At 39.5% G+C, this 16,481-nt stretch overlaps 1 protein-coding gene across 2 annotated transcripts in view; it reads right to left on the reverse strand.

Moving 5' to 3' along the window:
• PFDN1 (prefoldin subunit 1) overlaps positions 1-16,481 on the reverse strand; it is a 69,034-nt gene that overhangs the window by 22,094 nt on the left and 30,459 nt on the right. For both annotated transcript variants that reach the window (XM_059417726.1, XM_059417725.1), the window contains exon 3: positions 15,040-15,124. In XM_059417726.1, the coding sequence (XP_059273709.1) occupies positions 15,040-15,124 (85 nt within the window). The remainder of the gene's footprint in view (positions 1-15,039; positions 15,125-16,481) is intronic.

A 16,481-nucleotide genomic window follows, 5' to 3' on the forward strand; every position in this document is an offset into this window, starting at 1 on the left:
TAAATCTGGACATGAAAGGAAACTGGTTTTTGTTTTGTTTTGCCTCCTTCCATCTTTTTTTAAGAGGGCATTTTTGCTCCTCAAGTTTCAATTCAGAAGAATACCAAGGCTATAACAATAAATTTAACAGAACTGCCCGCACATATCTTCTAATCCAATCTCTCATTTTACAGATGAGGACACTGAAGCTTAGAGTACAGCAGGGGGTAGAATTCAGAACTCCTAACTCAGCAGAAGGTATTTAAATTAGGAATCTAGGGTAATGAATGCTCTGTTGTAAATCTAGTAGACTTGGAGATCTCTATTTATGGTTCAAATATCAGTATGGATCTTGTTCTTTTGAGCCGACATGCACAGTGTGCTCATTAGTACAGGTGTGGCCTGTCCACACTGAGTTTCGAACAACTCACTCCCTCTGGCCAGTATCTATTACTTCGGGTTAGGGAAGACTTGTGTTTGTAAGGACTGACCAGACTCAGAATCTAGAGTAAAGAAAATATACTGATTAACATCCCCTTACCATCTAGATACAAGAGCAGGGAGGCATGCAGTAACATGAAAGGAAATTCAAAGTCTAACTCATCAAAGAAATCATTCTCTAGACAGGCTGAAAGTGACTGCAGGAACTCTCATGCATGGGAGGGAGGAGGATAAAGACAAATAATCATGGTTAGGCACAGAGAAAAGTCAGATCACAAAAAATACAAAACAGTGAAACTTGAGGTCAGTCAACAACCCTCTGAAGCACTTAAAGGGATAGTCTGGTGTGGATATAGACAAATATTCTAAGAAGGAAATCAAGGCACCCTGGGAATGCATTCTACAATAAAGGATTAATAGACTGAAGATGCAGAAAGCTTGACTCAAGTCTAATTGGAATGCAAATCCTTCTTTTACCTTAACTATAAAATGAAGACACACATATCAGTCAACAAATGAAATCAGAGCAGTGTTATGTGTAAAATATTTGTAATATGTATTTTACAAATAAGGAAGACTGTCTAGTTAACAGGCCAAATCTATTTGAAAGGATCACATCTGAGTTCTCACCAGAGCTGAAATACTATTTTTGAAGTAAACTCTATCCCCAATGTACGACTCAAACTGACAACCCTGAAATAAAGAGTCACATGTTATACTGACTGAGACAGCCAGGCATCCCTGAACTGAAATATTTCTAATAAGGAAGTGAAATACCTCACAGTTTACATTGGGTAAATATTAGATCTTGGATCATAACAAAACATATACACTGACAGAGGCATTGAAAATACTGCTAATAACCAACAAAGAATACTCAACCAGAAAAAGAGCATATTGGGCTTTTTCAGACTCATTTTTCTCCAAAAGCCAAAGAGGAAGATTATGCAGCTACATTAAGCCTTAAGACACCAGGAGAGAGAGAATATATATAGTTCACTACAAACTTTAGGGCTTCCAACCATCAGGCTCTTTAAGATTTAAGTCTTAAATAACTAAAAACTATTTTAAAACAAACACCCATTTTTATAAATGTTGAGAATGCAAATGAAATTCTATAAAGAGATAAGTATTCATATCTGAAATCCCAAAGTATGGGATGGCAAGAGAAACATCACTGAGGACTCTCCAAGTCAAAACATGGAACAGAGATGAATTTACTAACTTGCAATTATTTTTTTTAACAACAAAAAAGCCACTCAGAGGGTCTAGTGACCTAGCTGGAGGTGGGATACCATCAAGCTAATTTTTAGAGTACAGACATTTTATACTTTAGTACTCAAAGTCTTGGGTCAGAGCAGCATAGGTCTCTGAAAAAGAGCTCCCTTCAGCAAATGACTAAAGATTAATTGTACATTCTATTAAACATCTTGACTTGTTAAGAATAAAAATGGACTCTCTATGAAGATAAATTGTGGTAACTCTACATAATGGAATAACATACAGCAATGAAAATGAACAAATCACAATCTCGAGTAACACAGACATACCTCACAAACACAACGGTGATCAAAAGGAGGCAAAAAATACATATAGAGTGATTTTGTTCATATGAAGCGTAAGAACAAACGGAAGTAAAATACACTGTTTGGGGGGGATATATATAGGTGGTAAAATTTTTTTTTTTAAGATTTTATTTTATTTTATTTTTATTTATTTATCAGAGAGAGGGAGGGAGGGAGAGAGAGCCAGCACAGGCAGACAGAATGGCAAGCAGAGGCAGAGGTAGAAGCAGGCTCCCCGCCGAGCAAGGAGCCCGATGTGGGACTCGATCCCAGGACGCTGGGATCATGACCTGAGCCGAAGGCAGCTGCTTAACCAACTGAGCCACCCAGGCGTCCCTAGGTGGTAAAATTTTTAAAAAGGAGAAAGGAAAAGAATACAATTGCACCAAAAACAGTAAGATACCTCGGAATAAACCTAACCAAAGAGGTACAAGACCTGTACTCTGAAACCTTAACACTGATGAAAGAAATTAAAGATGACACAAGAAACAGAAAGACATTCCATGCTCATGGAGGCAAGAACAAATATTGTTAAAATGTCCATACTACTCAAAGCAATCTACACATTCATACAATCCCTATCAAAACACTAACAACATTTTTCACAGGGCTAGAACAAACAATCCTAAAATTTGTATGGAACCACAAAAGACCCCAAATAGCCAAAGCAATCTTGAAAAAGAAAAGCAAGGGCGCCTGGGTGGCTCAGTGGGTTAAGCCTCTGCCTTTGGCTCAGGTCATGATCTCAGGGTCCTGGGATGGAGCCCCATATTGGGCTCTCTGCTCAGTGGGGAACCTGCTTCCCCCTCTCTGCCTGCCTCTCTGTGTGCTTGTCATCTCTGTCAAATAAATAAATAAAATCATTTCTAAAAAAAGAAAGAAAAGAAAAGAAAAGCTAGAGGCATCACAACTCCAGACTTCATGTCATACTACAAAGCTGTAGTCATCAAGACAGTTTGGTACTAGCACAAAAACAGACACACAGTTCAATGGAACCCAAAAGAAAACTGAGAAATCGGGACACCTGGGTGGCTCAGTTGGTTAAGCAGCTGCCTTCAGCTCAGGTCATGATCCCAGCGTCCTGGGATCAAGTCCCACATCCGGCTCCCACATCCACATTGGCAGGGAGCCTGCTTCTCCCTCTGCCTCTGCCTGCCACTCTGTCTGCCTGTGCTCGCTCTCGCTCCTCTCTCTCTGACAAATAAATAAATAAAATCTTTAAAAAAAAAAAAAAGACTGAGAAATGAACCCATAATTGTATGGTCAATTAATCTTCAACAAGCAGGAAAGAGTATGCAATGAGAAGAGACTATCTCTTCAAAAAATGGTGCTGGGAAAACTAGACAGCTACAAGCAAAAGACTGAGACTAGACCGCTTTCTTACACTATACACAAAATAAATTCAAAATGGGGGCAGCTGGGTGGCTCAGTGGGTTAAAGCCTCTGCCTTTGTCTCAGGTCATGATCCCAGCGTTCTGGGATCGAGTCCCGCATTGGGCTCTCTGCTCGGCGGGGAGCCTGCTTCCTCCTCTCTCTCTGCCTGCCTCCCTGCCTACTCGTGATCTCTGTCAAATAAATAAATAAAATCTTTTTTTAAAAAATAAATTCAAAATGGACTAAGCACCAAAGGTGAGACCTGAAACCATAAAAGTCCTAGAAGAGAACAAAGGCAGTAACTTGTTTGACATCAGACATAGCAACTTCTTTCTAGATTATAACTCCTGAGGCAAGGGAAACAAAAGCAAAAATAAACTATTGGGACTACATCAAAATAAAAAGCTTCTGCACAGAGAAGGAATCTATCAACAAAAGTAAAAAAGGCAGCCAGGGCACCTGGGTGGCTCACCCACTTAAGCGCCTGACTCTTGATTTCAGCTCAGGTCATGATCTTGGGGTCCTGAGACTGAGTTCAGCACTGTACTCCATGCTTAGCAGGGAGTCAGCTTGGGATTCTCTTTCTCCCTCTCTCTCTCTCTGCCCCAGGCCCTGCTCAGGCACATACTCTCTCTCCCTCTCTAAAATAAATAAATAAAATATATCAAGAACTTGTTAGACTCAACACCCCAAAAATGAATAATCCAATTAAAAAACAGGCAGTAGACATAAACAGACATATTTCCAAGAGAGACATACAGACATCCAACAGACATACTAAAAAGGCTTAACACTGCTCATTAGGGAAATGCAAATCACAACTACCAATGAGAGATCACCTCACACCTGTCAAAATGACTAAAATCAAAAACACAAGAAACAACAGGTGCTGGCAAGGATGCAAAGAAATAAGAACCCTCATGCAATGTTAGTGGGAATGCAAACTGGTGCAGTTATGCTGGAAAACAATATGGAGATGCCTCAGAAAGTTAAAAGTAAAACTACAATTTAGCATCACTCAACTAGGTATTTACCCAAAGAACAAAAACAGTACTAATTCAAAGGGATACATGCGCCCTGATACTTACAGCAGCATTACCTACAAGAGCCAAATTATGGAAATAGCCCAAATGTCCACCAACTGATGACTAGATAAAGATATGGTATATATTATTCAGCCATTAAAAAAAATGAAATGTTGCCATTTCCAATGACATGAATGGAGCTAGACAGTATTATGCTGGCAAATAAATCGGTCAGAGAAAGACAAATACCATATGATTTCACTCACATGTGGAATTTAAGAAAAAAACAAATAGGCAAAAGGAAAAGAAAGAAAAAGAGGCAAACCAAGAAGCAGACTCTTACTTATAAAGAACAAACTGATTGTTACCAGAAGGGAGGTGCGTGAAGGGATGCGTTAAGCAGGTGATGGGGATTAAGGAGTACACTTGTGATGAGCACCTGTGACGTATGGAAGTGCTAAATCACTATATGATACATTTGAAACTAAGGGTATACTATATGGTTTGTTTGGATTTGGGGGAGGGGGCTGAGGATTTCATTTATTTATCTGAGAAAGAGAGAGAAAGCATAATCGGGGGAGGGGCAGAGGGAGAAGCAAACTCTCCATTGAGCAGGGAGCACAACATGGGACTCAACGTGCAGCTCAATCCCAGGACGCTGGTATCATGACTTGAGCCAAGAAGGTGCACCAGTACACTGTACGTTAACTAAACGGAATTTAAATGAAAACTTAAAGGAAAAAGTTAATACCTATCACAAAAATCAGGGTTATAGCTATAGGAAGGGGCAGGGATGGCACTGTGATTAAGGGAAGAAAAGAGTGGGAGAGCCTGATGCATGTCAATTTGTATTAAGCTCTATGTATTTTGAGGTGGTTTTTTTTAAGATTTTATTTATTTATTAGACAGACAGAGATCACAAGTAGGGAGACAGGCACGCAGAGAGAGAGGGGGGAAGCAGGTTTCCCCGCTGAGCAGAGAGCCTGATCCAAGAATCCTGGGATCATGACCTGAGCAGAAAGCAGAGGCTTTAACCCAATGAGCCACCCAGGCGCCCCTTTTTTTATTTTAAATGCTATATTTCACTACAAAATAAATGACTAACTTCTTAATGGATTCTAAATTTTGAGCTATGCCAGCACTGAGTATAATTCTTGTTTAATGTGTTTTTTAAAATCCCATCACTGGGGGCGCCTGGGTGGCTCAGTGGATTAAGCCACTGCCTTCGGCTCAGGTCATGATCTCAGGGTCCTGGGATGGAGCTCCGCATCGGGCTCTCTGCTCAGCGGGAACCTGCTTCCCTCTCTCTCTCTGCCTGCCTCTCAGCCTACTTGTGATCTCTCTCTGTCAAATAAATAAATAAATATCTTTAAAATTAAAAAAAAAAAAAATCCCATCACTTGCTCTTCTCTCACCTGTCCTTCTCTCGAAACATCACAGAATCACTGTCTATCATGTAATAATGTCCATCTGACATCACCTCCAAAGAGGGGTTCCCATAGTTTCCACAGTGGTGCCACCTTAAAAATGAAGTACTCAGGGCAAAACATGGACATCCAGCCAAGTGCCTACCAGTTACCACCCATGCTATGGAAAAAATGATCTTCAATAGGCAGAGTAAAACTTTCTCAATCATGGGAACTCCTCCAAAACATTTTCTCATCAGAGTCTCAAAACTCAGCCAACTGCAGAATGTCACAAGCACCTCCTACCAGTTGCCCTGCCACTATTCTTCCTCCTTGTTTCAGGAACCACTATCTGACCAAAATTGTCGTTTTTTTGTGCAAGAGTTGGGACTTTTATAGTTTTTTAGATTTTATTTACAGCATGAGCTACAGAGCTATTTCACAACCCTGAGATTATAATATTTTGCGTCAGAAGCGGCATTATGCAGGCCAGAATGTCCTGGGTTTCCTTACTCTTATTTTAATTATGTCACTGCTAAGTTAACCAGGGTAGTGGAAGGTGTGGTGACCACGTCAAAGATAAAGGAGAGAAAGTGGCCACCCAGTACACATGGGTGTCTAAAAGCTAATGAGGACTTTAGACTAAATGCAGATGAGGCTCAAGCAATAATTGCCCCTCACCTGGAACAAGGGAGCAAACCTAAGCATGAACCTGGTTTTCAAAATGCGCTCAAACACATCACTGAAAGCTTACAGTTATCTCAAGGATTCCAAAACGTTGAGATTCATAAGGCAAGAGGGTCAGAAATTGAGCTCTAGGCTCATCTGAAAGCTGAATCCAATTTTTTTTTAAAAGCAAAAAAAACTGCATAAATTATACCCTTCTTACTTCAAAAAAAATGAGCAAAAAATACAGGAAGTATTTTTTTTCACTCTTTAGAACATATTTCCTCAATCAATAATGTTGTAACTCAACTTTAACTAAAACTGAATTTTCTCAAACAAAACAAAATAACAAAAAACAACTTCTATATTCTCACTGTAGCAATGTTGTACATTTCAAAAAGAAAATTATTTTTACAAAGACAGATGAGAGGTACCTGGCTGACTCAGTTGGTGGAGAGTGCAACTCTTGATCTTAGGCTTGTAAGTTCAAGCCCTGCATTGGGTATAAAGATAACTTAAAAGTAATTTTAAAATCTTAAAAAAAAAAAAAAAAACAGATAAGACTCAGAGTCATGGGGGCACCTGGGTGGCTCAGTGGTTAAAGCCTCTGCCTTCAGCTCGGGTCATGGTCTCAGGGTCCTGGGATCAAGCCCCACATCAGGCTCTCTGCTTGGCAGGGAGCCTGCTTCCGCCCTCTCTCTGCCCACCTCTCTCTGTCTACTTGTGATCTCCCTCTGTCAAAGAAAAAAATAAAATATTAAAAAAGAAAACTCACAGTTATGATTCCAAATCCCAATTATACTCATGTCATTTAAGAAATTAAGCTTTTGTACTTTTCTAACAACATATACTGTATTATGTATCATATATACTTTCAGCTATTTTACTTAAAAATTACTAGAATTTTTTAAAAGATTTTATTTATTTATTTGACACAGAGAGAGAGACAGTGAAAGAGGGAACACAAGCAAAGAGGGAGAAGCAGGCTTCCCGGTGAGCGGGGAACCCAGGGTGGGGCTCAGTCCCAGGACTCCAGGATCATGATCTGAGTCAAAGGCAGATGCTTAACCAAATGAGCCACTCAGGTGCCCCCCCCAAAAACTATCAGAATGGGTAAAAAACAGACATAAATAACATGGTTACTCTATCATACTAAAGCCATCATTTTATATTTTCTCTTAAACAAGATCAGCATCATTGGTCTATACTAATTACCATTAGGATTAAATGATGTTTGTTCCTCCCAGAATTTGATTTATAAAGATTTACCATCTTTATAAAGGACAGATAAAAATCTAAAAAACACTATTGTACTGTGAATCTGTTAATGAAAATATTTTCTCATCAATCCCAGTAAAATGACTACGGTTCAAAGAATAACCCAACATTTGGGTAGTATTTTGTAAACACAGGAGTGTTAAGAATAAAAAGACAGAAAAGACAGTAAGACTACCTGCCCAATTAGCTAGTACTTGCCTTTACCCTTGCAGTAAGTAACATAACTCCCTATATGAAAGGAACATTTCAGGTACTAATACCTGAAAGAGAAAGAGGAGAGAGAGAGAGCAAGCAGTGGGGAGGGACAGAGGGAGAAGCAGACTCCTCACTCAGTAGGGAGACCAACACAGGACTTGATCCCAGGACCCTGAGATCACGACCTGCGCCCAAGGTAGCCGCTTAACCAACTGAGTCACCCAGATGCCCCCAGGAAACCCTATTTGTAATTATCTCAAGTGGTGATAGTTTTTATGCTCAAATTACCATACTGTGGTATGAAACTGATAAAATCATTAGAGAGAATAAGGAAAAAGGACCTGATTTAAGACTGAGGAATCAGGGACACCTGGGTGGCTCAGTTGGTTGGACGACTGCCTTCGGCTCAGGTCATGATCCCGGAGTCCTGGGATCGAGTCCCACATCGGGCTCCCAGCTCATGGGGAGTCTGCTTCGCTCTCTGACCTTCTCCTCGCTCATGCTCTCTCTCACTGTCTCTCTCTCAAGTAAATAAATAAAATCTTTAAAAAAAAAAAAAAAAAAAAGACTGAGGAATCAGAGGGGCGCCTGGGTGGCTCAGTGGGTTAAGCCGCTGCCTTCGGCTCAGGTCATGATCTCAGAGTCCTGGGATCGAGTCCCGCATCAGGCTCTCTGCTCAGCGGAGAGCCTGCTTCCCTCTCTCTCTCTGCCTGCCTCTCCATCTACTTGTGATTTCTCTCTGTCAAATAAATAAATAAAATCTTAAAAAAAAAAAAAAAAAAGACTGAGGAATCAGAAAAAGCTTCCTAGAAGTAGCCCTAAACTAAGATCTTGAGTATTAATATATGGAGCCACTAATAACTACAGGAGGAGAAAGTTCCCCAGTGGAGGAAATTATTTTTTCCAAAGATCTAATAGAAACAAAGAAAGCACAGCAAGTTCTAAAAACAGAATTATTTCTGAAAGGCTGGAGTATAAAATGTAAAAGGCAGCAAAGAGGGGCACCTGGGTGGCTTAGTTGATTAAGCAATTTCCCTCAGCTCAGGTCATGATCCCAGGATCTTGGGATCTAGCCCCATATTGCTCTCCCCACTGGTCGAGAGGCTGCTTCTCTCTCTCCTCCCCACTCATGCTCTCTCACTATCTGTTTCAGTTTCTCTCAAATAAATAAAATCTTTAAAAAAGAAAGAAAAGAAAAGAAAAGAAAAAAGAAGGCAAAGGAAATGAGGGAGATGAGAGAAATAGACAGGAGTCATTTCACAAAAAGCCTTGAAGGATGTTAACAAGTCTGAACTTTACCCAAGAACAATGATGGGTTTTACACAGGCATAACAGGACCAGATTTCCTAATATGTAACAAAGGATATTGTAGCTTAAATACATTAAAAGAATTGATGAGGGGGAAACCAGAGATGTGAAAAAGAAAAAACTAAAACAGCCAGTTAAGATGCTATTGCAGGGGTGCCTGGGTGGCTCAGTCGGTTAAGAGGCTGCCTATGTGTCAGGTCATGATCCCAGGGTCCTGGGATTGAGCTCCACGTCAGCCCCCCTGCTCAGTGGGAAGCCTGCTTCTCCCTCTCCCTCTGCCTGCTGCTCCCCCTGCTTGTGCTCTTTCTCTGTCAAATAAATAAATAAAATCTTTAACAACAATAACAAAAAGATGTGACTGCCAATGGTGGAAACAGTTGCTTTAAAGGTGGGGGTGGGGGGAGGAATTCCAGAAGGAAATACCACTTAATAGAGAAAATAGGGAAGAAATAATATTCAGAAATATAAGAATTTTCCAGAACTGGGGGGCCCAGGTGGCTCAATCGATTAAGTGTCTACCTTCTAATAAGGTCATGATCCCAATGTCCTAGCATGGAGCCCAACACAGGGCTCCCGGCTCAGTGGGGAGTCTGCTTCTCCCTCCCCCTCAGCTCCTTCCCCCAGTTCCTGTTCTGTCTCTAAGAAACAAAATAAAATCTTTTAAAGAAAAAGAAAAAAAAGAATTTTCCAGAGCTGATGGAAGATCTTAATCCTCAGATTCAGGAAACCCAACTTAAACCAAGTAGGATTAAGAAAATATGGGTATGGGGCACCTGGGCGGCTCAGATGGTTAGGCATCTGCCTTCGGCTCAGGTCATGATCCCATGGTCCTGGGATAGAGTGCCGCATCTGGCTCCCTGCTTTGGCAGGGAGTCTCCTTCTCTCTCTCTCTCCCCATTGTCCCCCCTACTAGTGCTCTCTCATTGTCAGATTAATAAATAAAATCTTTAAAAAAAAAAAGGAAAATAAAATAATAAAAAGACTAACTCCACACTTAAACATATCCCAAAGAAACCACAAAACATGAAAGACAAAGAGAATATTAAAAGTAATGAGAGTGGGAGCACCTGGATGGCTCTGTCCGTTAGGCATCTGCCTTTGGCTTAGGTCATGGTCCCAGGGTCCTGAAATCAAACCCCACATCAGAGTCCCTGCTCAGCAAGGAGCCTGCTTCTCCCTCTCCCTACCCCCACTTGTATTCTCTCTCACTATCTCTCTCTCTCTCTCAAATAAAGAAATAAAATCTTAAAAAAAAAGAAAGAAAGTAACCAGAGGGGTGCCTGTGTCGATTAGCCAGTTGGGCAGCTAACTCTTGGTTTTGGCTCAGGTCACGATCTTGAGGTCCTGGGATCCAGCCCCATGTCTGGCTCCTCGCTCAGCGGGGTGTCTGAGGATACTCTCTCTTCTTCCTCTACTCCATCCCCGACTCGTGTACAGGCTCTCTCAAATAAATAAACATTTTAAATAAATACATAAAAGTAACCAGAGAGGGGCGCCTGGGTGGCTCAGTGGGTTAAAGCCTCTGCCTTCAGCTCAGGTCATGATCCCAGGGTCCTGGGATCGAGCCCCATGTCGGGCTCTCTGCTCAGTGGGGAGCCTGCTTCCTCCTCTCTGTCTGCCCACCTCTCTGCCTACATGTGATCTCTATCTGTCAAATAAATAAATAAATAAAATCTTTAAAAGAAAAGAAAAGTAACCAGAGAAAAAAGACAAAGGAACAACAATTAAGCTGACAGATGACTTCTTACCAGCAACAACAGAAGCCAGAAGTCAGTAGAATATTATATTTAAAAGACCTGAGAAATTCCCAGATAAAGCAAAATGAAACCTATCCTCCAAACTATGTATACAATAATAATGAGCACTTAACTACACAGAGAGTGATCACTAAACACCAGTGCCCACTAAGCTATAAAATGGAAAAACTGGTATGTATCACCATAGAGTTTTTTTTTTTTTTTAAGATTTTTATTTATTTATTTGACAGAGAGAGATCACAAGTAGGCAGATAGGCAGGCAGAGAGAGAGAGAGGAGGAAGCAGGCTCCCTGCCAAGCAGAGAGCACGGTGCGGTACTCGATCCCAGGACCCTGAGATCATGACCTGAGCCAAAGGCAGCAGCTTAACCCACTGAGCCACCCAGGCGCCCTCACCATAGAGATTTGACACTTCTCTCTCAATAATTAACTGAATAATCAGAAAAAAAAAAAAAAAATCAGTAAGAAACACAAAGAATCTGAACACTACAATTAACAATGTATGTATGCATTAGTTCACATGTGGGCTTGTGTACATGCATACATTTCAGGCTGAGGTAACAAAACTATAAGAGTACGGCAGTGCAAAGTATAGGATTACTCAAGGGGAGAGAAGAGAGGGTGTAGTGGGAGATACTATTAAAAATACATATTAGGGCAGTATTGGAAAGTATACTAAATGCAGAGATAGGGATCATGCAATTAATTAAATACTGGGTAACCTACAACGATAAGAGAAGTAGAAAACAAGAAAGTGGAAAATATAAACTAGAAATGGAAAGATAAACTGTCAAATGATGAAAACCAGTATACACATCATAACTCCTCTTTATTTAAAAAAAAAAAAAAAAGTATAGTGGGGCACCTGGGTGGCTCAGTGGGTTAAAGCCAATGCCTTCGGCTCAGGTCATGATCGAGCCCCACATCGGGCTCTCTGCTCAGCAGGGAGCTTGCTCCCCCCTCCCCCGTCTGCCTCTCCGCCTACTGTCTAATAAATACAATCTAAAAAAAAAAAAAAAAAAAAAAGTATAGGGACACCTGGGTGGCTCAATTGGTTAAGTGCCTGCCTTTGGCTCGGGTCACGATCCCAGGGATCGAGTCCTGCATTGATTGGGGTACTTGGCTCAATGGGGAGCCTGCTTCTCCCTCTGCCTGCCTCTCTCTCCCTCTCTCCCTCTAATAAAAATATTTTTAGAAAATAAAGTTGTTTTTAAAAAAGTATATCCATGTGTATGAATTTGTTTATAAAATAAAGTTTGGAATGATACACACCAAACTGCAGAGGTGACATCTGGGGATGTGCAGGGAAGAGGGGAAAACACCACCTTCATTTAATCATGCTGTATTTATTGGCTATTTTTCTTTTTTTTACAGTACACATTATGATGCTTTTGTCATATTAAAAAAACATGTAAAATAAAAGATTAAAAATAAAAAAACACAGTGAAATGTTCTAGCAAAGAAGATGTTTAACTGTGCAACATTTTTGTAGCTGCAATTAGCATTTCAAATAGTACCAACAAGCCAGCTAATCTATTTCTATTATCTGGCAGATTCAGGATACTCTACCAATATTTGAAAAACTCCAAAAAAAGGTAACTTGGGGAAAAAAATTTCCTGGGGTGTCTGAGAGGCTCAGTCAATTAATCGTCCAAAACTTAATCTCAGCTCAGGTCTTGATGTCAGGATCGTGACTTCAAGCTTACTTTAAAAAAAAAAAATCCTAACATATATCAAAACTGAACAGTATGCTAAAATCATCTGTGGCAATTTTACCGTAATATTCTTTTCAATTATAAAAGTTAACACGTGCTTGCTATAATTTATCCAATGCAAAGATTATAAAAAAAAATAATTTCATGCCCATATCCCACCTAATTTCCTTAGGGTAACCAGGGTTAATGTAATACATATACGGACATATTTTTTTTTTTTAAAGATTTTATTTATTTGACAGAGACAGAGAGAGAAAGCACAAGCAGGGGGAACACCAGAGGGAGAGAAAAAAGCAGGCTCCTTCCTCAGGAGCCCAACAAGGGCCTTGATTCCAGAACCAGGATCATGACCTGAGCTGAAAGCAGATGCTTAAGAGACAGAGCCATTCAGGCGCCCTCCCACCGACATATCATTCTGAATGTTTATACAGAGCTCTTACTTTCTGTGTTTTCATAAAAAGAGAGTCATATACACAGTACTTTACATCTGGTTACTTATTCATCAGGATAATTTTTAGATATATTTACCTACAGCTGCAAAAACAGGTTTTCATTTATCTACATGAAATAGTTTTATTTTGAGTTTTTTTAAGTTACTTTGTTTGAGGGTGCCTGGGTGGTTCAATGGGTTAAAGCCTTTGCCTTCAGCTCAGGTCATGATCCCAGGCTCCTGAGATCAAGACCCACATCGGGCTCTCTGCTCAGCAGGAAGTCTGCTTTCTCCTCTTTCTCTGCCTGCCTCTCTGCCTACTTGTGATCTCTGTTGTCAAATAAATAAATAAAATCTTAAAAAAAAAAAAAAAAGTTACTTTGAGAACAGTAGAAGATATAAAATTCAATCTAGAACAGTTGGGCTAACAAGAATGATAAAATAGGACACAATAACAACATGGTCACTAAAAGTTAAGTTTTTCTTTTTTTGTCTTTTGCTTGTATGCTTAATTGTTTTGTTTTTACAAAACACCTTTCTAAGCTATAAATCTATTATCGAGTTTGTTTAAATTATGGTCAGTAGTCAAAAATAAACTTAAGTAACCTAAGACAGTACACAGTCAGGCCATGCCAAGTTGGTGCCCCTAAGAAATCCCCAGGAGGATACAGGGGGTGTCTCACCAATTCCGTAGAGGGCTGAGTCAGATTCTGAACTACTGCCTCAAACAGTACTCACAAAAATTAGATAAAGTGACCTATGAAGTCATTGCAACCACCCCCATTTCAGGAAATCTTGGCCCCAAAGAAATAACAACCAGTCTTTTGCCCGGGCCAACTTTTACTATATATAGGATGGACCTTCTACTCAAGCCCAAGAAAAGGTCTTAATGTATATGGAAAATGTAATAAATTCCAATTATCCAAGAATTTACTAAGTTACTCTGTCATCACCTTTTTCCCTAGCAAAAAGAAACAAAGAGAGAGAGAAACTTTTTTCCTCATTGCAGAACCATCCTTCAGATAGTTATACCTATCTACGTTAGATGAATTACAATACGTAAGAGACAAACATCAAGACCCTTTAAATACTATTATCATTACCCACTCTCAAGCCAGTCCACCACAATATGTGGTGTTTAAACATATATGTGTTATCTTTTTTTTTTTTTAAGATTTTATTTATTTGTTTGACAGAAAGACAGCAAGAGAGGGAACACAAGCAAAGGGAGTGTGAGAGGGAGAAGCAGGCCTCCCACAGAGCAGGGAGCCCGATGCGATGTGGGGCTTAATCCCAGGATCCTGGGACCATGACCTGAGCTGAAGGCAGAAACTTAACGACTGAGCCACCCAGGTGCCCCCCACCCTTTTTTTTAAAGATTTTTCTATTTTTACTGAGAGAGCAGGAGTGAGAGAGAGAACGAATGGGAGGGGCAGAAGGAGACAGAAAACCTAAGCACACTATGTGCTGAGGAGGGAGCGCAACGCAGGGCTCAGTCTCACCACACTGAGACCACAACCCAAGTCAAAACCAAGAGTTGGACACCCAACTTACTGAGATGCCCAGGCACCCCTGCTTTGTTTTTAAAAACAGACATGTTCTTTTGAAGGCAATGGAGAAAATACATTCAGATTAACAGCATCCCATCTTCAAAACTCTCTAAATTTCCAAGAGACTATTCTGTTTTCTTCCTTCCTTCCCTCCTTTTTTCGTTCCTTTGCAGGGAGAGGGGTGGAATCTTACACAGTCATGAATATGATTGGTTTATTGTTCTAACACAATTTGAAAAAATGAAAACAATATTACATGACTTTGGCAGGCATATGTTTTCACTTAACATCACACAGTGAGATAATTAGCTTTTTCTTAAAATTTAATGTCAATATTCACTTAAAACTTACCTCTAATTCTTTAATTTTTTCCTCTGCTATTTTCTGTTTCTCTAATAGTTGACTGTGAATTACCTCCTTGGACTGAAGAATAAACCTACAAAACACAAAAAAGTTGAGTATTAAGCCACATGACCACCATAATCATCAAAATCAACAGCTACATACCATAAATATTAAACTAAGAAAATTAAAACAATGATCTCCTAATTCAGGACCAATAAAATGCATTGCTATGTTAATGTGACAAACTCAGAAAACCATCACAGGCTTAAGCCTTGGCTGAGAAGAGCTAAAAATTTAAAAAACAATTCTGCTTACTACTCTAAGAAGGGAATCAGACTTTAAGATTCATAAATAAATGAAAAAAAAATTAAAGGGATAAAAATCTATCACAGACTAAGAGCAAAGTTAAATAACAAAAATCTCCCTTTTTATTTTTTCTATTGTCTAGATCAACCTTTATCTAGATATTTTTTAAACAATATTTATAAGTTAGAGCTCCCCCTCCAATCTTTTTAAACTTCTTTTTGTAACAGCACTAACTCATGACCTTTTAAAGTCACAATCAAGTACTGTGTTAGGATCAATGCATTAGTGTTTATAGGAGTTCCTCAAACAAAAAGCACTGTATAAAGCCTAGTATCTTTTATTATTATTTCCAGAGTTTTATAATACCTCTGAGAAGCTCAAAATGCACAAGTGGAAAATTTCAACTTTTTCCATTTTATTGTCAGATACATTATTTACAACTGATGAGAGGAAATACGTAGAAACTTTAAAAATTAACACTGAATACATTTTGTGAACATACGTTCATGATTTTTGCTGTAAAGAAAGGAAGAAGAACTATTTTCTATCCTCAAAAAAGTGAATGAATTATTTCCCTTCTATTGGAATCAAGTGTCCAACTAGGCTATAACACATTTCCATTAAAGGCTGAAATTGGGGATGCCTGGGTGGCTCAGTTGGTTAAGCAGCTGCCTTCGGCTCAGGTCATGATCCCAGGGTCCTGGGATCGAGTCCCACATCGGGCTCCTTGCTTGGCAGGGAGCCTGCTTCTTCCTCTGCCTCTGCCTGCCTCTTTGTCTGCCTGTGCTCGCTTGCTCTCTCTCCCTCTGTCTCTGACAAATAAATAAATAAAATCTTTAAAAAAAAAAAAAAAAAAAAAAGGCTGAAATTAATTAGGCAGATAGTTTCTTCACTTTTATAACTTAGAGTTTAGCAACAAAGAACTAAACTTCATTTTTTTGTTGTTGATTTTACTGAAGTACAGTTGACAAATAATATTCTATTAGTCTCACTAATAGTCTCACGTGTACAACACAGTGATTCAATATTTGTATATACTACAAACTGATTACCACAGTAAGTCATCATCTCTAACCATATAAAGTTAATATATTATTATTGACTGTATTCCCCATGCTGTACATTATATCCCCAAGACTGAA

Source organism: Mustela nigripes, chromosome 12 (assembly GCF_022355385.1).
Source record: "Mustela nigripes isolate SB6536 chromosome 12, MUSNIG.SB6536, whole genome shotgun sequence".
NCBI lineage: Eukaryota > Metazoa > Chordata > Mammalia > Carnivora > Mustelidae > Mustela > Mustela nigripes.